The sequence below is a fragment of the Ixodes scapularis genome, unplaced genomic scaffold (genome assembly GCF_016920785.2).
Source record: "Ixodes scapularis isolate PalLabHiFi unplaced genomic scaffold, ASM1692078v2 PGA_scaffold6__148_contigs__length_123643588, whole genome shotgun sequence".
In the NCBI taxonomy this organism is placed as follows: domain Eukaryota; kingdom Metazoa; phylum Arthropoda; class Arachnida; order Ixodida; family Ixodidae; genus Ixodes; species Ixodes scapularis.
Window position 1 is genome coordinate 19,432,691 of NW_024609881.1, and position 20,683 is coordinate 19,453,373.

The 20,683-nt window shown below is 47.4% G+C and overlaps 1 protein-coding gene and 1 pseudogene across 1 annotated transcript in view; one reads left to right on the forward strand and one right to left on the reverse strand.

Annotated features, from left to right (window-relative positions):
* The first annotated feature begins 5,343 nt into the window (after nucleotides 1-5,343).
* On the forward strand, nucleotides 5,344-6,064 carry LOC115330451 (annotated as a pseudogene).
* A 2,518-nt stretch (nucleotides 6,065-8,582) lies between these two features.
* LOC8042373 (lysosomal alpha-glucosidase-like) overlaps nucleotides 8,583-20,683 on the reverse strand; it is an 81,556-nt gene continuing 69,455 nt past the window's right edge. The window contains exons 14-18 of the mRNA XM_040501415.1: nucleotides 20,275-20,456; nucleotides 16,625-16,713; nucleotides 15,797-15,846; nucleotides 13,710-13,856; nucleotides 8,583-8,648 (exon numbers count right to left, since the gene is read on the reverse strand). Coding sequence (XP_040357349.1) covers nucleotides 8,583-8,648; nucleotides 13,710-13,856; nucleotides 15,797-15,846; nucleotides 16,625-16,713; nucleotides 20,275-20,456 — 534 coding nt within the window. The remainder of the gene's footprint in view (nucleotides 8,649-13,709; nucleotides 13,857-15,796; nucleotides 15,847-16,624; nucleotides 16,714-20,274; nucleotides 20,457-20,683) is intronic.

The window sequence follows — 20,683 nt, forward strand, 5'->3', positions numbered from 1 at the left end:
TGAGGGGTGTGCCGATATAACAAATCTACTCCCTCAGAAGTGCAACGAGCCATCTCTGCTTCAGGAGCCCATCTTGACACTTGCCTCACAAATGAGGGTAGCTCAGGCGCAGTTGTCTTGGACTCCATGGCAAACTTGGGACCAAGGCTGAGCACCTTATAAACCTCTTCATGTAACGACAGATCCCCTATGATGTAGACTGGGTTATTTGGAACTGAAGTCTTTCTTGGTGTTATGCTGCGCAGCTGCGCCAAGGTGAGTCGCCATAGGAAGTCAGTTTGTCGTTTTGTAGTCTCTGCAAACTCTCGACATCTCCTCCTTCCAACGGATTGACTGACGTTTTCGCATAGCTGGGCATAAAGACACTCACGGTACAGACGAGCCTGGCGATGTCACTCGGATCGCAAAATCTTACAGACTCTCTTCCCATGCCCAACTGAGGGAGTGAAACCACCAAACAAGGCAATGACTTCTGGGGAGCAGATTAACACGAATGCAGCTACCGAATGACCTTGATTGACATACTGTGACAGCGATGAGGGTGACGATGAAGCAGGGATTCAGCGGTGAAGAAGTGAAAGGGCCCGATGTAATAGAAATGTAACTTGATAGGGTGGAAGCTTGGGCGAGTTGGTGAACCATACTTGACGGTGACAGCGCAGGAAAAATCAATCTCGCAGCACACACTCAGGCAGACAAGCACACGCGCTGAACTTACAACTCTTGTGTATTCGACTACTTCATTTTTCTCTTCAACGTCTGGGTTGACTTTTCAGAACGTGATAAGTAGAAGACGTAGCACGAAATACAAAGAAAAATTCTAAAGAGAAGGCAAAAGAACAGTAAAAGAGAAGAACAATGAAGAAACGAAAAAAAAACATCTAAACGAAACACTTTTACAAATCGTCCCTCTCCCTCATCGCTGTCATTTAGATAGAAATCGGAGCTCTTTGGTCGACAGCGCTATAGAAGGACTACTTACACAACAATGAAGAAGCGGAAAAAACTTCTAAACGATACACTTTTACAAATCGTCCCTCTCCCTCATCGCTATCATTTAGATAGAAATTGGAGCTCTTTGGTCGACAGTGCTATTACACAACAATGAAGAAGCGAAAAAAAAAACATCTAAACGAAACACTTTTACAAATCGTCCTTCTCTCTCATCGCTATCATTTAGATAGAAATTGGAGGAGGTTCGCGCCACATTAGTGGTTCGCGGGGTTGCTGATATGCAAACTTCTTAGATGGCGCGTCCCGAAACAAAGGTGTGAATGTCCTGCGCCATTTTGGGCCAAAACATGAGTTCGCGTCCCCTTTCTTTACATTTATTTACACCTAAGTGCCCTTGGTGAACCCGAGCTAACATAACTCGCCGAAGTGACGAAGGGATCACCACTCTCGTTCCTTTAAGAATGATTCCATTGACCACCGACAGTTCAGGGTCTAGTGAGCTGAAGTTGCCTTGCAGTGGGTACCCGTTTTCTAGACAGTGAAGGACGTGTTGTAACTCAGGGTCTCTCTGTGTTTCAGTTCTGAGTCTGTCCTGTGTTGTCTCGCTCACAAGTGCGGCAAGCATTCCCACATCGTGTACTTCAACATCCCCCAAGCATTGCTTGTGTTGAGGACTAGGCTGCCCAGCTCTTGACAAAGCGACAGCTAGCACAAGCTTTCTGCCAGGTAGAAACTGTAGCGTGAAGTCGTACTTCATCAGTCTCAAAAAGAAACGTTGTAGGCGAGGGGGAGGTTTCACCACATGTGAGGTGGTGAAACCTCTCGCATCCAAATACCAGCACAAGCGCCTCCTTCTCAATCTGAGAGTATCGTGATTCGCTGTCCGAGAGTGATCGGGAGGCATACGCTACAGGGCGCCACGACTTGTCGTACAGCTGCAATAAGGCCGATCCGAGTCCATCTGTAGACGCGTCAGCCGACAGTTTTGTGGGTCTACTAGGGTCAAAAAGTGCGAGGACTGGAGCACAAGTCAGCATGAGTTTTATTTGCTTCCACTCACTGTCATAAGCCGCTGTCCACTCAAAAAGTACATCTTCGCGAAGAAGTTGTCTAAGATTTGCTGTACGTTCGGATAATCTCTTTAAGTATTTTCCAAAGTAATTTATAACGCCAAGCGTCCGCTGGAGAGCTTTCTTGTTTGTGGGTGCATCCATCTTCACGATATTTTCTAAAAGACTTGAATCAGGCCTGATACCTTCTTTGCTCACTACATCCCCAAGGAAAATTACTTCTGGAATCCCAAACCGGCATTTCTCTGTGTTTAGCGTCAGGCCTGCGCTGTGTGCAGCTTGCAGAGCCGATCGCAGCCGATCATCGTGCTCCTGTTGTGTAGCTCCCCAGACCAGGGGGGCTATGTTGCGCTTTTTGCACTCCCAGGAGACTAGGGAGAGGGAAGTGACGTCAACGACACAGCAAACGCAGATTGGGTGTTGATTTCGTTTTCTTCTGTCAACATCCAATCTGCATTTGCTGTGTCGTTGACGTCACTTCCCTCTTCCAAGTCTCCTGGGAGTGCAAAAAGCGCAACATAGCACCCCAGCACGTCATCAATGTAAACACGTACCCCCTTCAGTCCTTCAAAAATTTCAGACATCGCACGCTGGAATACCGCTGGCGCAGAAGCCAATCCAAAAGGCAACCTCAAAAATCGGTATCGTCCAAAAGGGGTGCCGAATGTGCAAACCCGCGATGTTTTGTCAGTCAACGGGATTTGGTGAAAGCCTGCCCGCGCATCAAGCTTTGAAAACATTGTGGCGCTAGCAAGCTCAGCTTGTATATCTTCCCTTCTCGGCATTTCGAAATGCTCACGTCTCAGACACTCATTGATTCTTCGTGGGTCCATGCATACTCTTAAACTGTTGACTTTCTGTCTAGCAAGTACAGGTTCTTTAACCTCTTCCTCACTTTCCGTCCACTGGGCTGCCTCGATGCATGTTGCTTGATGAGAAGCTTGAGCTCTTTGATGCACTGTCTGTAACCGGACGCTTGTATCCTTATGTGGCTTTTTTCACATTTCTCCTTAACCCTTTCCACCTCCTTCTGAGCCAAATGCGTTAGTCTCTTGTACTGAGGACGGGTTTTCGCATTTGCCCATGTGTTTTCACTGAAGTCCAGTCGCAGGCGATTGTGGTCGCTGCCGACGCTGTGCTCGCCTTCCTCGTCAATAGAGACACCAACTAGGCACCAAGGCGCAAAGACACCAAAGCGTAATCTATGCAGGTTCTGCTTCCTCGGGCACACCACGTGTATTGACCCTTGCATGATGCCCGTGAGTTAACTAGTTCAAGTTGAAACTCGACTGCTAGATTCAGGAGCCGACGCCCGTTAGCATCTTCCCATCCGTCAAGTTCGAGGAGATGGCCGTTAAAGTCTCCCATGATTAAGACATTCCTGCCTTTCTCCAGTGCCTTCATATCTTTGGTGACGCACGCCATAGTAGCTTCGTTCTCCTCGTAGTGCGCACTACCCACCAAGAGATAGACAATACACACAGACACTTGGGTTTGCAGCTATCAACTCTCCTTCCACCCAGATGTGATCTCTGCACCCATCGAGCGTCCTGAGCCACACTGTCGTGTCCCACAATAGAATCCCAACACCACCACCTCTTCGTTGGCCCTCTCGGCGGTGGCACCCAGTGTTGTGTCCCGGGCTACGGGGACACTGTGAAGTGAGCAACCAGTCTGGTCCGAGCGTTCTGATAGACTGTCCTTTTATTAGATCGAGCCAATAGAAGCAAAGAAAGATGAAAAAGAGAAGAATGATGATAGCATCGAACTATTTACAACACTGTGAAGAATATGAGGTGGAAATCGAAACTAGGTGAACACAATACCTAGCCCAGTGCCAACCCGGGTGCACTGGGCTGGGTGTTGTCTAGGTCTCTAGGACTGGAGTTCCTGTATAGGCTCCCTACAGGAGCCTATACAGGAACTCTAGTCTACTTTCCTGCACGGCATTTGACCCCGATCCTCACGTGATCGCATATTGGCGAATAGCGGCGCGGCGGCATGTGGAAACCAGACGCGCAACTCTGGCTCCCGTAGGGAGCCTATTCAGGAGCTCTATACTAACCCTTTATAACCTAATGGCAACATATGTTGCCAAAAGTAATTGATTTATTACAGGTCATGCCTAAAGAACAGAACTTTGAAATCCCAACGGCTACGTTCGTGCCATTCCCGCGCTTCAAACAACTCCCAATGGATGGCACAAGGCGTCCAGTAAAGTGCGGCGGGCAGAACAACACGATGGCTACTTCCACGAGGTGCGGCTCACTGTATGTTCCCCTTGTTTTAATATAATTTTTTTTGTAATAAACCCTTTTTTTTGTATAAATTACTTTTTTGCATAGATAGAAATCCCTGACGGTGCATTCTGCATAATTGTAAAGGGTAAAAGCACTGTAAAATGTGCACAGCGCCTGTTTTCTTGACAGCGTCCACGTGCGTTGCCGTCAGGAAAATGGTGCTTTATATTCTCGCTCGCAGCATTCACGGTTCCGTGGAGGTCTCTCCTGTGATATATACGTTATAAAACAAGTGTGTCTGCATATGCACACATTGGAAGTGTTCTCGCAAACATTTTTTTTTACTGTGACAGGCGTCAACCTTACAGAAGAAGATATTCAAGCTATTATTTTCGACTGCCCAAGTGGTAGCGAATGTTCCGAGTTGGACAATTCGGATGATGACCATGTGGAAGCCCCAGCCAGTCAGGATTCCTCCGATGAGTATTCATCGGACTCATCCGACACAGATGAATCACAAGTGCAGGAATCAACAACTGTGAAGAACAAGGTAGAAAGGACATGGTTACTGGGTCAAAAAGACTTGCAACTCAATGAGGGCTTTCAGACAAGTGAAATAATTCTATGGGTGACGGCAGCAGAAGTGAAAACACCACTGAGTATGTTCACTTAGATCGTTGATGAAGATTTGATAGAACATTTCACGATTGAAGCAAATCGATACAGGATCCAGGAGTACAAACCAAAGGTGAAGCTGATCAGAAGCGAGGAAATCAGAAAATTTATTGGGATGATTCTCTACATGTCTGTAGTGTCCTTGCCCTTCAGACGATGTATTGGTCACGGTTGTTGCGCCAGTCAGGAATTGCTGAGCGCATGCCCCGTAATCGCTTCGATGAAGTGATTTTCTTGTTCCACGCCAGCAACAATAATGAAAAACAACAACAACAACAATAAACAACAAAACAATAAAACAGGACGGCTATGGCAGGCTCTACAAGATACATCACATCCTTGACCCACTCAATAAGAAGTTTTGGCAAGCCGCAGAAATGGAGCCCTGCCTTGCAGTGGACGAGATGATGATACCTTTTAAGGGAAGACACAACCTGAAGGTTTATATATTGAAAAAGCCGAAAAAGTGGGGTTATGAAGTTTTGGACACGTGCTAGAAGGTCAGGCTATGTCTATAAAATCAAGCTTTACGGTGACAACATTGTTGTTGACCTAGAAGACATTGAAAACGAAATAGGTGAAAGTGGAAAGATTGAAGTGCGACTTACTGATGGCTGTGAAGGAAAAGAAATATCCTGTGACAACTTGCTTGCGTCAGTTGAACTTCTAACTGAAATGAAGCGCCGCGGGCTTGGATGCACCGCCACTCTGAGGAATAAGAGGATGGGGCGTTGCCCACTGAAGAACGAGAAGTCTCTTGAAGTCCGAAGTACCTAGAACGAGCTTGGTCAAAGTCTACAACCAGAGTATGGGTGGTGTTCACCGAGCGGATCAGCTTCTTTCATTCTACCGAAACGAACTCAAGAGCAAGAAATGGTACACGAGGATCATTTTTCACCTGCTTGATCTTGCAGTGGTAAACAGCTGGCTCCCCTACCACGCGGTAAAGGGCTCTCCCAGTTGCAGCTTGCAGAGTTCAAGCTGCAAGTGGCAATCGGCTTAATGAAGGAAGAAGATGCTACTGAAGCAGACCTCGAAAACAGTCGGTTCAACACCCTGTCGAACCTAGCTTCGGACATTCCAGATTCGGTGAGATGCGATGGTGTCACAGTGACTCTAGTGTAAACCATGTCCTGATGAAGGTCCCGCTAAAGAATGTGCCGCGATGAAAGCTGCCAGGATGCAACCGACGTAGCAGGATGCAATGCAGGAAGTGCTGGGATACCTTTGTATTAAAGAGTATTGCGAAATTGAACAATTTCGCAAAGAGTGACCTGGTATTCCTGGCGTACACATATCTGTACATCACTTTTGTTTAAGAAAAAAAAAATGTTGTTTAGACCCGTCCTAGTTTTCCTGTTTTATTTATTGCCCTCAAAGTAAAACCACGTGGTAAGATTTGTATTTGGGCAAGTGGTAACGTTATGGGAAACAAAGGGTTAAGGAACTCTACTAAGGACGAATTGACAGCGCCATCTAGTGGGGAGCCGAAGAACATGCTCCGTCTCACCAGCTGGCTTCGGCGCTGGCAAAGGCCAGCCTCCAGGGTGCAAAGGCGTAGCTCTGAAGAATCCTTCGCTCGCACAAGGACTCGCGCACAGAAAGCGCTTTCGAAAACCAGGCGCCCGAGCCCGTGCCTTGGTCGGTATCCAAAGCCAAATTTCAAGCTCAAGCTTACGTCCGGCTTCAACTCCACAACGCACAATATCAGGAACGCCTCGGCATCCTTCAAGAGGACAGTATTACACACCGCTCCTCCCTGGACACGTGCAAAAACAGATCTTCCTCCAATCCAGCAAACTAATTCCTAAGCCACCTTTCGGACGTTTCAAAAGCGCACCTTACCTTCGGATAAAAACTCGGGCCTAGATATGGCTCTTATGAGTGTGAAACTTCGTACCACATATAAAGTGGATCTCTGGACATTCATGGATTTCTGGAAATGAGCTGTGTAATCAGCAAACCCGCGAGACTCTTGACCAGGCTCCAGCGATCCCCTAGTTCAGACCATCGTTTTGGGACGCTTCCCTCAAAACTTTATTTGTACCGTTTCCGCTTTGACCCCTCCTGCCCCAATTATCCTGAACTCTATGTCAATATCGCCCATTGTCTCATATTTAGCCCGGTCGCTTTTCAATCTCCTTTTTACTCCCTCCATCATCCTCAGTCCTGTCCCAATGAAATTATTCTTTCTTTCCCTTATTGTAAAAGTGGAATTGCTTTGGTTAGTATTTTCCTTTACCAGTGGACGCTGTTGAACTTCGTTATGTTTAAGGCACAAACCTCTGTTCTAGCAGGTTGTGATGAAGGAACGTGTCTGTGGCATAAATACCTTCTGCCTCAAATTTAATTATACGGGGTGTTTTTTCTAAGCTTAAGAAATTTGTTTGAAAAAAAAAAGTTGTGGAAACTACAATTATGTAGTCTTTGCAGGTGAGTTCTAGAATCGGTGCGATGAGGCGCACGCGCGATTTTTACGTTTCTTATCGTAGCTGCACTCTTGTACCTGTTGCACGAGTGGTATACAATTACCGCAATACTGTTTCCTACGCGCTAAAATATTTATAAAAAAATAATTGATTTGGTGGTTTCCGACGACTCTCAGCAAGTTTGTAATTGAAACAAAATGTAATTAAAAGTGAATTAACATATTTACTGAATTAGCCGACTGATCATATAACCGTATAACTCACCTGCACAAACCTCATAAGTGTGGCTTTCATGAATTTCTTAAAACAAATTTGTTAATCTTAAACACCACACAAAAACACAAACACACACACACACACACACGCACGCACGCACACGCACACACACACACGCGCGCGCGCGGACACACGCACACACATAAAAAGTTTGCGTTTAATTCTCCGCATGACTTGCTCAATTAAAGAACAGTTCGCTGGTGTTTAATAATTTTTATAGTCTTGCGCTTCAAAAAGCAGTAGCCCCACGTACATACTTCTCAATAAATAAGTCTGCGTAACAGCGATGTAGTAAACTTGTAAACAAATTTAATCAGTCTTTTCAGCGCCTTTTGCTATACACTTTCACGTTTAATATGGTACTTTTATTGCCCCTACATGTATCTGAAGAAAATAAAAATAGTTTTAAGAGCTGTGATGATTAATAACATCGCTTGTATCAGAAAAAAAAAGAAAGTACTATAACTTGAAGAGCAGTAAATGGGAGCTATTAAGTATAAAAAATATAAATGAAATAAGGTCATTTGTGGGACACAAAGGGTGCCACCATAGTGAGTGCAGGGGCTCTAAGTTGTACGCTCGGCGAGAAAGACGTCAAGATTGTCCACTTTCTCGCCGAGTGTCCAAGTCCCGAGTTCAAATATGGCCGCAGCCGTGTGCGCACATAAATTCAGCGAAAGCAACGTGGGAATGCGGGCGAGGCCTTAATTAAACAGCAATCGTGCATATTTATATAAAAAGGATAGCATCGTAAACACGACCAACCAAATTATTAACGAAAATATGTCAGTGAAATCAGGTACGCTCACATCTTCAAGTAACGAAAATTAGGTAAACACATTTTTTTCCCCTAATGCTTCGCAAATGTTTATTTATGATGCCGAGGCCGCACGTGGTCCTGGCAGCCGAGGAGGCCTGGTCGCTGATCCACACGGCGATCAGCGGCTCCATGTCAAAACGAAAGGTTTCGTAAGCTGGTAGTGGAGACTGGACACCTTCATGAACTGCGAGTTGGCAAAAGAATGGAATGTTAGGTGTGCATATAGACCAGTGTCCGAAATCCCAGCCCCCAGCAATAAATTAGGAAATATTTTCAAAAGTAGGCACTTATAAAGAGAGGGACTGCGCATAAAGCAAGATTTTTGCCTTTTGTGGCACTTGTGGCATGGGTGTTGTTCTTGGAATTTCGTGACTATGCATTTCTGACTTTCTTGCACTACAATATGTGCAAGAATTAAAACAAACAAACAAAGAAACAGAATTTTGCAAAGAAAGCAGACCCCTTACTCTGTCATCACGTCAGCATAAACAAACCTGGCGGCGCCCATGGAACAGTGCAGACGCTGGTCTATTAGAGCAATACCACCGGCGCTTTACGCAAACGTTAGTGGACCAGCCCGACGAGTGTGCGCCGCAAAGCGGCTGACGCATGCGTCCTGGCATCGCCGCAGACGCACTATCGGCGACACTGATGAGAGCCAGTGTGCGCCGTGTAGGTCTATACGTGTGATGACATTTGGGGGACCAAGACGCGGACCTTGTCTTCTAGGTGGTACTGATTAGAGCCATAAGCTACGCTTAGAGTACCGACGTTTCGTTCACCTTCGTTCGACTGATCAGAGAAGTTACAACAATAAGTTTTGGCTGCAAGATGGCCGGAGTGCCGTTACTGTGAAGCCCAGCTTATTAGGTGACTCTGTAGGGGAACGTTGAGAAAAACAGCGGAGACACTTTGACACAATACTCGCGAATAATGGTTGGATAACTTATTTAAAATCTAGGGCTCGTGTTTATTTTTATTTACCTCCAACGGTACGGATGAAAAACATCATTACTAAATAATTAGTATTTTCTTTGTATAACTTTTATTTTTGCCTAAAAAAACGGATATCTTGCTTTCTGTCACCTCTGTTAGCTTCTCCTTCTATGTTTATCTTAATCTATGCGAATGAAAAGTTTTTCGTCGACGTTCGAGCCAGTAAACGTTTTGTTGAAAGTCGAAAGCCTGTCTTGTCTGTTTGTCTTCAATGTCCCTCTTTCCATATCGTAAATTAGAAACCAACAAGCTCAACCATCTACATTATACTTCCGTGAGCTTCATGATATATGTGCTGTCCTGCTGGTAACCCACTGAACCACCTGGAGTTTGACCCATCCTCGTTCTTCCACGCCGCCATCTTCGTGTCAAGGATGAGTCTCCTCCGCCTGTAACTGCGAGCCTTGGGAGTCTGCCTTCGGGAGAACGTGGCCCATCCCTCAGTTCACCGACTCCTCGGCTTCGAACCATCAAGTTGGCCTTCCACTTACAGAGTAATGCAGATAACAAGGAAGGAAGTGTCACGGAAAATCCGTGTGATGAGGACTGGGCTGTGCCCTCTGATGACCGAATGCTTCGGCACTTGCTTCTACACGCACCCCGCCTTCGTTTTTCTTCGGAAGTCTTCAGACCTCCTCCTTGAGAAATCGTGGAGACGCGTGCTCCAGGGCATCCTCGCAGGTTCTGCCTCCCGCCGCAAGGCAGGCTTGGATCCCCCCCATCAATCTGTCAGACACCGATTTGTCGGCAGAGGCAACTGCCCTTCTTTCAAAAGGCTCCAAGTTCGCCATCATCAAGAGTTTACCAGCTGGCCTTCGTCTACGAGATTGCAGCGAGGGTCCCGGAGAGTGATTGACAGGACTTTGTCGGGGCGGCGGCCGGCGTGGTTTGCCATCACGGTGGCGCGAGTGCACCGGTGCGCTCGGAGGTGACACGCGTCGTGGAGGATCTCCGCCGATCCGACCTGGTGCTTTTGGAGGCGGACAAGGTGGGCCGATTTTTTGTAATGAACAGAGACAAATTTGGAGAGAAAGTAGATGAGGCACTAAAAAAGAACTTTGTCCCCCTAAAAAAGCGCCCATCGGGTACACTCCGGTCCGAAGTCAAATCTGTTTGTGATTTTTTCAGCCTCTCTTCCTTAAAAACGCTGGTTTCTGCACCGTCAAAACAGTACCTTTCCATCTTTTTCACGGCAAAAACGCACAAGCCAAACATTCCCCTTCGAAGCATATTCTCTGAGGGGGGATGCTGGCCAGAAACCTCCCGCCCTCTTCCTACAAAGGCACCTTTCCTCCATTGATCTTCCCCACCCCTTCCGCGTTAAGGGCTCCCTTGAGGTGATTGATTTTATCCGACCGTTGCAGTTAAATCAGGACCACAACATGCTCTCGCTGGATGTCGAAGACATGTATTACAATCTCGACCTCAAAATTCTTCTGTGCTCTGTGTCCGAGGCAATCGACCTGCATGGAATGACGAGGTTCCAAAACGCGTCCTCAATCCCGGTCGGAGGCTTCCGCGATCTCCTCCGGTTCTACTTGAGCTTTACTCTGGTTGAGCACGAGGGAAGAGTCCTCATTCAGAGGTCGGGCGTGTGTATCGGTTCCTGCCTCGCGCCGATCCTCAGCGAAATTCATCTTTTTTTTTTTGTTTTGTGGATCGCGCGGTGCAGGAGCTTCTTGCTCGCTCGGGTAATGAATGTAAGATCGTCCGGTACGTGGACGACTACCTCTTTCTTCATCCCGTCTCCAACTCAGATGCTCCCATCCTTCAAGCTTTCCAAACCAACGCCAACAGCCTCACCTTCAAAAAGGAAGACCCTACTCAGGAGGGTCTCAAATTTCTCGATCTTCGACTAACCCACTCGTCCCACCCTTTATGCTGGTCTTTTCAAAAGCGCTCCCAGAAACCTGTCCTCCCGTTCTCTAGCCATCATTAAAAAACCGTTAAGTCCGGAATCGTTCAGTCTCCCCTTTCCTCCTCTTGAAAAAAGTCCTGCGATCACAAGGTCAGAGAGAGCTTGCCGCTGCAGGCAACCAGGCTCCGGAAGGCGGGTTACCCGGTGGACCTCCTAGATAACATCAGCAAGAACCTCATCCTGCAGTCTAGAAGCCGCTCAAAGAAGGCCCCGTCCGGGACCCGGCCTGCCCGCCCTGCGTGCATTCCTCACTCCCACAACACGGCACACTGACTGCGCGCACTTGCACATCGATTCGGTACCAGGGTTGTTTTCACATGTAAATTTAAATTAAGAGGCATGTGCAAGCAAGTCAGCAACCCAGAGCCCCCACCCACATGCACAAAAAGACACACGCAGTGCTTCCGATCCTGCACAAGGGAGAAGTATATAGTATCCCTCTTGTGTGCGGAGCCGAGTACATCGGTCAGACGGGGCGCTGCGTGAATGACCGTCTTCGGGAGCACTCAAGGAAATCTCGTCTCCTTCTCCCGACTCCTTTCATCCAGTCGTGGCTCACGCTAAAAGCTGCCCCTCGTGCACCCCCGAGTTCTCGAAAACCAAAATTCTAGGCAGGCACAAATCTCGATTCGGCAGGGAAATCCTTGGGTCTCTAGATTATCAAATCTTCTGTCTCAAACCTGTCCAGCCCATCCCTTTCTCTTTCCGGTCGAGAGATTCCCTTCCTGCGGGGCGAGGGGGTTCCTCCAAAGGCATAAAAAAGTTCAAATTCCCGTATATCTTCGGCTCCTTCCCTTCACCGCGCATCACCCCCCCCCCCCTCCCCCCCTTCTCTTCCTTCCCCAAGAGGGCACCGCCGGCGCATCTTCTCCCCCTCCTCTTCTCAACGCCCTTCCCCCCTCCTCCCTCCTTTTCCCAAGAGGGCACCGTCGACACTCGGGCCTGCGTGTAACGGCGACCGTGCACGCGTAGCTGCGAGCTGGGCCACATGGCTCACGCTTCCCTAACTTACCACCCTCCCTCTCAACCTCCCGGGCGCCCCCGTCGATCTTCAGGAGGCAAAGTCGAGCCAGTAAACGTTTTGTTGAAAGTCCAAAGCCTGTCTTGTCTGTTTGTCTTCAATGTCCCTCTTTCCTTATCGTAGACGCAGAAGAGGCTATAGTTTTCTTAGTCATCGTGAGCTTATTATTATGCATGATTCTTGTTAGTACTACCATGACTATCTGCGTGTTTCATTTCTTATGTTAGTCGTTAAGTTATTGACAACACGCTCGTCCTGTCTTTAAGCTATTCTAACGTTTAAGAAAAAGAAAAAAAATTTTTTTTATTAAGTTTGGTTTGTTCTTTTTTGTTATTTTATTGTTGAAATTAAAATAATAATAAAGTTTATTTGCCTCAAAGAGTGCGTGATGCTGGAGACCTGCACAAAAACGTTGTCACATTGACAGCTTGACAAAGTCAAAGGCCCCCTCAGTGATAGATTCAGACCATGAATGAAACCAAGACCCAAGACGTTCCAGGCAGTTCCGACGTAGGACAAGGTTATTCTTATGGCCTTCTGAGACCATAAAGGACCAGTAATCAAACATTGCATTCCCAGGTGGTTCCGTGTCAAAAGGACGTTGCATTGTGATCTGCTTGAGCACAATTTGAAGCCTATGATCAGGTCGAAAAGCCGTAATTAGCGGTCTTTTTGTGTGCTGCTGCAACACAATGAATGCCCCTACGCGGCATGAGGGAAAACAGAAAAAAAAAAAAATTAAAGGTCTACGCTCTTAGTGCATTCATCATCCACCTTTCTCAAAGTACCTGGAACCGAGCGATTTTATTTTTTGTCCAATCCACTTAAAGCGGTTGTAGGCAGAATGAAGTTCCGTCCAGGAATGAGCTGGAAGCGGCTGCGAATCTGTAGCTTCGGGCTCCGGAGTTAACAACAAGATGTTTTCTTCCGCGGCATCCACCCTTTGCTGAAGCGCTGGAGCATATGCGTTGAACGCGGAAAGGAATACGTTGAAAAGTGGAAAATTGATTTTAATCCCGTCTGTATTATTACGCAAATAAAATATATATTGCGGTTACTTTTTTTTATTCTGCTTCGTAGATAAGGGACGTCCAATTTTGGCACTCTATAGACCTAGTTGGTTTTGCGCCAAGAAAACCCCAACCAAACTTTCATATTTTATACAACAGTGATCCTTGGCCAATCTTCTCCTTGGGTAGGCGCCAACAACTCGAGGGCAACAACGGAAGGCCGACTACTGAGGCAACCGAGCGGAGCTGAGCCGCAATGTCCAACTTAACTCGAGAAGGCAGACAATCCCGGAGGCTCACCTGCCCGGACGGGTTGTAGGTGAAGTTGGTGGACTGCTTGTTGAAGCGGACGTCAACGGGCTTTTCGCCGACGCCGTACACCGTGACGGCGTTCAGCAACATGATGGTGTCGTAACTGCAGTGCACGCACATGCTGGACACCGTGTTCTGCGGGGAAAGAAAGTGTTTGGGGCTATGGATTCCGACCGTTCGAGAGACACCTGGCACACGAAGCACAGGCGCCTGGAACCCATCTTCGACCGGTGCATTTACCGCGTCCTAAAAAGAGGTCCCTCGACTTCCGCCTCATGATGTCATAGAAGTGTCATGTGGTCGCCGGCCACGATCCTGGTGGTGGCCTGCCACATCAGCACAGGTGGATGTAACCATGCAGTGGCGGATTCAGAGGGGGAATGTCCTCCCCCCTTAATTTTTTTGCTAATTCCGCATGTGGAAGAGTTTTGAGGAAGGGGGGGGGGGGGTTTCTCAGACATCTGGTACTCTGACCCCCCGCTCTGTAAACACCTGCACCCCCCCCCCCCCCCCCCCCCCCGGATGCAACAGACACCACTCCTGCTGCGAGTCGCTCTTCAGCTTGGCAGTCTCCGAGAGCTTCGGCAGTCAGAAGTTGGGACGTCCCGATGGCAGCGACACTCGCCTACTTTCATGATTTGTGCCGGAACTTCTACGGCCATTAAAAGGTTAAAAGGCCATAGAAGTCACAGTTGAACTTCTACGGCCAACCGTAGAAGTTCGACTGTGACGTCATTTGTTTCCTTTTTGGGACCATTTTTGATGCATGGGCACGATGTATATACAGTATAGACGCTAAGCAGACAAGACGAAGACCCAGCCTCATGGTACATTTCAACTACCTCGGGTTATTTAGAGCAAAATAAAAGTGTCGTATATGGGCGAACTGGAGATACGTAGGCTAGCACTTTGTTTAGCATTAGTTCTCCCACCGCAGCCAAGATCCGATGGAGCCCATCAATCAGCATCAAAATTGCATCGTCACGGCACTCGTGATTTTAGAGCTCAGCTCTTAGGCGCCCATTTCCGGCTTGAGTGTCGTCGTCGGCGTCGCCGTCGGCGTAACCCCGCGTTGCATTATGGGACGTTTCCCACAATGACGTCACACGTGACGTCACGTGTGACGTGACGATGGTCGCCCAAGCGAGGGATACGAGGGTTACCCTCACGAGAGTAGTCACGACGTTACCCCCGTGACGTCACACGTGACTTCATTTTAGTAAACATATGACATAAGGCGTCACGCGATGTGTTACGTCACACATGACGTCACGTGACGTCAAACGCATCTAGAATTGCCAATATTCCCGCTAAATTTAGCGCGGAACTTTTCATGCTAAATCTGACGGAAAACTATTACCGCTAAATTTATCCTCGTGACGTCACGTGTGGCAACACGTGTGACGTCACGAGGGTGAAATTTCCCCGCTAAATTTAGCGCAAAAAGTTCCTCGTTAAATTTAGCAACGAAGAAGAGGGGCATAACCTCTCCTCCATACCCTCCCCTCCTCCTCCTCAAGAGCTCCACTCCCATTCGGCGTTACAGAAAATTGTAAACGTCTTTAATTTTTTTGTGGATATGCTATCATCGGCTAAGCCAATCACGCGCCAACAAAAACGCAGGAACGCGGCACGTTCACTCCGCGTGATTGCTTTAGTCGATGACATGAAACGCACAGAAGCGATGAACGCCGCGACGATTTGGTGCCGTTGACTGCCAGCATCGTGATGTCGCTGCGGAAACGGAGTAAGCGGAGGGCAGGTCGTCTGCTTCCTGCGCAGGAGTTGCGCTGACGTCAGAAGGACGCCGAGCTCTGATTGGCTCTGATTGGAAGGATAGTGGGTAGACCTCAAAGCAAGCTGCCTCGAGGTCTACCCGCGATCCTTCATTCAGAACCAAGCAGAGCTCGACGTTATGACGTCACCACAACCCGCGCGAAATAAGCGGACGAACTTGTGCCCCGCATAGATCCTTCGCTTGGCGCTTTTCGAACCTCGAGCCACGTAATATTTAAAGAATACTTTTTTTCTTTCTGGTAAAACATGTAACTGAGGGCGCTTCACTCGCTCTTTACCTTGACGGCGATGAATTTGACGAGGCTGTATTCCCCCTTCTCGTAGGAACCTGCGAGAAAATTGTGATATTGAGTAAGATCGAGCTAGATTTTTTCCCATATTTAGGAAATTCCGCCGAGGGGAACGACCGTGTTGCTGCGTGCCTATAAGCACAGTTGCGCGAGATAATGTAGTTCAGGGTGCCCTAATAACGAACGACAACACGTCTGTAAAGTGTTCCGGTAGAGCACCGTCTTCAAAGCCGCTGGAAGGGCATTGTTGGTGGCAAAGAGGAGGCTTTCGCGGCTCTGTTTCAAGACTCTATATATTGAAAGTGACGCCTGAAACGGAAATATGAGCTAACCGGAGCGGTATAAGCGCTCCTTTCAACATTCAACTTCCGTATTTACATTCGAAAAAAAAACAAAATTGTTTTTTTTTCTATCATCTTTTGTTTCTTAATGTAAATTAAGCGACTATTTGAGCGCTGCATCCAGCTGTCTGTACGCCATTGTATACTAGTAAGGTGCATGCGGGCAAGGGCGGGAAAGTTTCGCGTTGGAGAACAATGGAAGCTTCTGACATATAGGTCTGAAAACTATCAATGGACCCTTTTGAAAACCTCGTCAAACAAAATTTCGGCCACCGTTTCTAGGGCACGAAGTGTGCGCGGATGGAGTACTGGTTCTTGATACGAGTTGAGCAGAGTACAGCGAACGCTGCCACAACCCTCGGGTTCAATAGGTGCTCAGACTGTGTGCCCAAACAACGGCGGAGTTGGATAGTTGATGCACCAGCTACTATAGGTGGCGTGCACTCACGAGAACGGGGAGGGAAATGTAACGTACCGATGTACTCTCCGTCGTCCCAGTACAGCTCTCCTGAGGCCAACCCGTCTCGGTTTTGAGCCACAAGCAGGTTGAAGGGTTTAAGGCGACTGCGTATCAAGTCGTAGAGGAAGCAAATTTTCACGGAAAACCAAAATATTTCATCAAATGACAACAACAACAACAGCAACAAAAGGACCTGGTACTCTTTATCTCCAAATAACGTAAATTCAAACAAAAACTGTAAAGCTCCAGTTATAGCTTTGTCGAGATTTTATTACAAATTATGTTGAGGGCGCAATTCGTCCGCTACACTTTTAAATTCAAGATGAATCAAGTTACTGAACGCTGGGCGGTGGATATAGTCCTAAAATCGGAAAGGGCGATTGTTAATGTCGCAATAGAAGCAAACTTTAGGGCTCTGATTCCGAGTTTTACTTTATGTAGAATAGAGAAAAGAAACATCTATATACAATTTTAAGTTGCTCGAACACTGACAGATAATCCTTGTTTATTTATAGCCATTTTTTATCAACAATAATAACCATGATCTACGTGGACCACCACTGGGTTGCACAATTAAGGAGTGTAATGTCATGGTTCAGACTGCTTTACGCGGCCAACCACCATAGCGCAAGAAGAAAAGAAACGCCCTGCAAAAGATTTTTTTTAGCTTTCTCTTAAGCCGGGGTCCCACTGCTTATACATCAAACAAAAGACAGTCTGCACACAGATTCGAACGCGAGTCACCGCGAAATTCCTGCTTCGAATGCCGCATGGCAATGAGTTCGAGGAGGAAACTTGGCACGCGGCTTTCAAACCACAGACATTGCGGTGACTCGTATTTGTAGACTGTCTTTTGTATGCTGGTAGGAGCAGAGCAGTGTGACCCTGGCTTTGGTCATTTGCAGCCTGCGGACAGGCAACTTTAAGGCGTTTCAATGTTGTTGTTGTTATTTTTTTTTAATAACTTTGCCAGGCAAACGCTATTCAGGAGGCTGTGAAAGAAAATATTGTCGAACCATTCCGACAAGCCATAGTCTGATTACGAAAATGATTTCTGCAATAGACCCTTCCCAGTGGCGTACCAACTTGTTTTTGAGTGGGGGCAAACCAGACCCTCCCCCCCCCCCCCCCCCCTCCCCTCCAGTGCCGGGGGCGGTGCCCTTGGTATCCCTTGGGTGCCGCCGGCCAGTGTTTGCCCTGCCCAGTGGCGGCTGTTTCAGGGGGAGAGGGGGGGGGGGGAAACACATGCCTTGTCCCTCCACTCTGAGAACTAGGGGGGGGGGGGCAAGCGCCCCCTTGTCCCCCCCCCCCCCTTCCACAGTTGGTACGCCCGTGACCCTTCCTAGAGTTCCTGTATACGCTACCTACGGTAGCAGAGTTGCGCATTCAGCCTCGGCGCGTGGCCGTAGCGCAGGCTTTCCCGCACAAGCTGGATGCTTTGCTCCTCACGTGACTAAATTTGGCGAATAGCGGCGCCGCGCGCGCCGCCGCGCATGGAAAGCAGGAGAGGAGGAAAAGGAGGCGGAAAGCAGGGAAACATACGCCGGGGCAAGAGAAACGTCGGCGGAGCGACCGTAAAGGTGGCTTTCTTGCACGCCACCGGATGCTTTGCTCCTCACGTGATGGATCTCGGCGAATAGCGGCGTGGCGGCGCGGGGAAAACAAATGCGCAACTCTGGCTCCCGTAGGGAGCCTATACAGGAACTCTAACCCTTCCCAAAATTCAGTGCCACCTGGTGGCACTGAATTTAATTTTTAATTTAATTTCTGCGATACCAATGGCGGTAATGAACTTGTAATTTCGGGCAAGGTCACACTCGCGAAGTGAGGATTCGTAACTGTGTTGTTGTTTCTCGATCACCTTCAATTTCAATGGTAGCGAATATACAGCTCGTCAGAACTAAAGTCACAAGATCCGAGGAAGGTAGGGCCATTGCCTTCCCTGCATGCTAGCAGAAAACAAACAAATACTTACATACAGACGACCAAAACCTCGCAAGGTGATTGGCTAATCGGTGGTCACCATAACTATGGCAATCGCCATTTTGGCCCCTTCAAATCTTCGAAGCCTTGAGAGCGTCGTTCTAGTCCAGTCGCACTAACATCACAATAAAGCTTCATCATACTGAAGGCGTTCCTCGCTTATATAAGCGTTTTTGGCACTGTGTATGCCATCAACTTATCAATCATGCCCATCTCCACGGATCTCTATATTGTTCTTACGTATTTCAAAACTGCGTGAATAGCAAACTCTCGGTATGCAAGAAACGATCTCTATAAAGTTACCCGTCACCAGGGAATTGAGATCCGCTCACCAAGAATGAAGAGGTCAAGGAGAAATTGCTCATTTAATGGACCAAAATGGCGACCTTACGGTAAGCTTGGCGCTACTTTCCCACGGTCCAGTTACTTCAGTCAGAACGATGCCTCAATAAAATTCTCAACACCGAAGGGCTTTAGAGCCGATTGTGTGCCACCAACAGACTGACTTAATCTAAGTTAGGAATGAATGCTTATACGAAGCTTTTGTATTCTATGCCTGCGTCTCATCGTACTAATCTCTTGAGTGTATAGGCGTCGCATCATCCGCTTAGGAGCATCTTCAACGCCTTTCATCAGTCAATAGAAGGCCGCCATTAGTACGGCACAGATGCCATTCTTCAGGTAATGATAGTGATCAATGCGGCCAAACTGATTTTGGAAAGGGTTGTTTTGTTTTGGCATACGTGGCGGAATCCCCTTCATGGCGCTCATTTCATTTGGATCACGCCAGGCATGTATATACTGACACACGCACAGTAGAGCGCACGCAAAAGCAGCTGTGGTGTACGCGCAGCCTCGCGATTGTTGATCTGACATCTCTGGCTCGCTCAATGCAAGCATCCAGGCACCTGACACCCAAACACGTGGCGCCGTTTCTGTCCTTCACGTGGCTTTCCAAGCGGCACACCCCGGCAATTGCACATCAAGCTACCCTAGAACAAGTGTCGCCGTCTATATTCGATATTAAAATACTGCAACTTGCCGTGACTGAAGGGGAAAAGTTTGAGATCAAATACTATACTTCACGAGTAATATATCGATATATAAATTTTAGAAAATTTAATGTTGAAGGATGTTTCGTAATTTAATGCCTCATAATTTGAATTCGTAGTTCAGTTGCACGGGAAAATAACACAATTTTAAACTTTATCGTTTCTTTTAATATATACATTCTTCGCACAGTTTATTGCTTACGTTTTTTAATTATTGTGTCCCCCGACCGTTCACATAAATTATTGTGGACGTTGGGAGGTTTAAACTTGAGAGAAAAAAATTTCAATATGTTATAGTATGGTTGATTAAACGCTAGAAAACAAAGTAACATTTAAGGATAAACATAATGTCGAAACATTAAAGTATAGCTAAATAAGGGCTCTTTAATTTGACATTACATTTATGACGCTAGTAAACGCATAAAAAGTTCCAAATGGTCTAAGAAGTGGCAAAACGTCATTATCGGTCGGGTTGCACCTTAACGCATGTTTGGTAGGTGATGAACGTCAAGGACTAGTTCGAAGCAGTACTCACGGAAAGTACAAAAATCGTTGCACTGCCTTTTTAACGAATCTTTTTACGGCCTAATTTTGTTTTGCTTCCTCACGTTTATTTCAAACCTTGTTTACCTAGCTGCTGTTGTTTGGGCCGGTTCTTGCGACGGCACCACGTGGCCACCCCGAATGAGCAGGCACAGGGTGTCGTTCAAGGGGGTCATCTGGAAGTCCTCGCCCGCGCTGTGAAACGGTGCGCCCAGCATCACGTCGTACCAGATGCCCCGGGGAAGGTAGGGCTTCACGTCCGTCATGTTCTGCGGGGGAACGTTTATTGTTTATGGCCTCAGAAGCAGTTAAAGCAGTAGTGACAGTAGGCCTTAATCATTTGTTTTACACATCTGCCGTCATATTTGAAGAAACAGACGAAAATGGAATAAGGCGCCGAGTTATTTCTTCATTCCCAGTATTTGCATGTAACGGAGTACAGTGAACTCTATTGTGTCCTTGTTTGTCATTCGCGCTCTTTACGCGTTAAACGAAA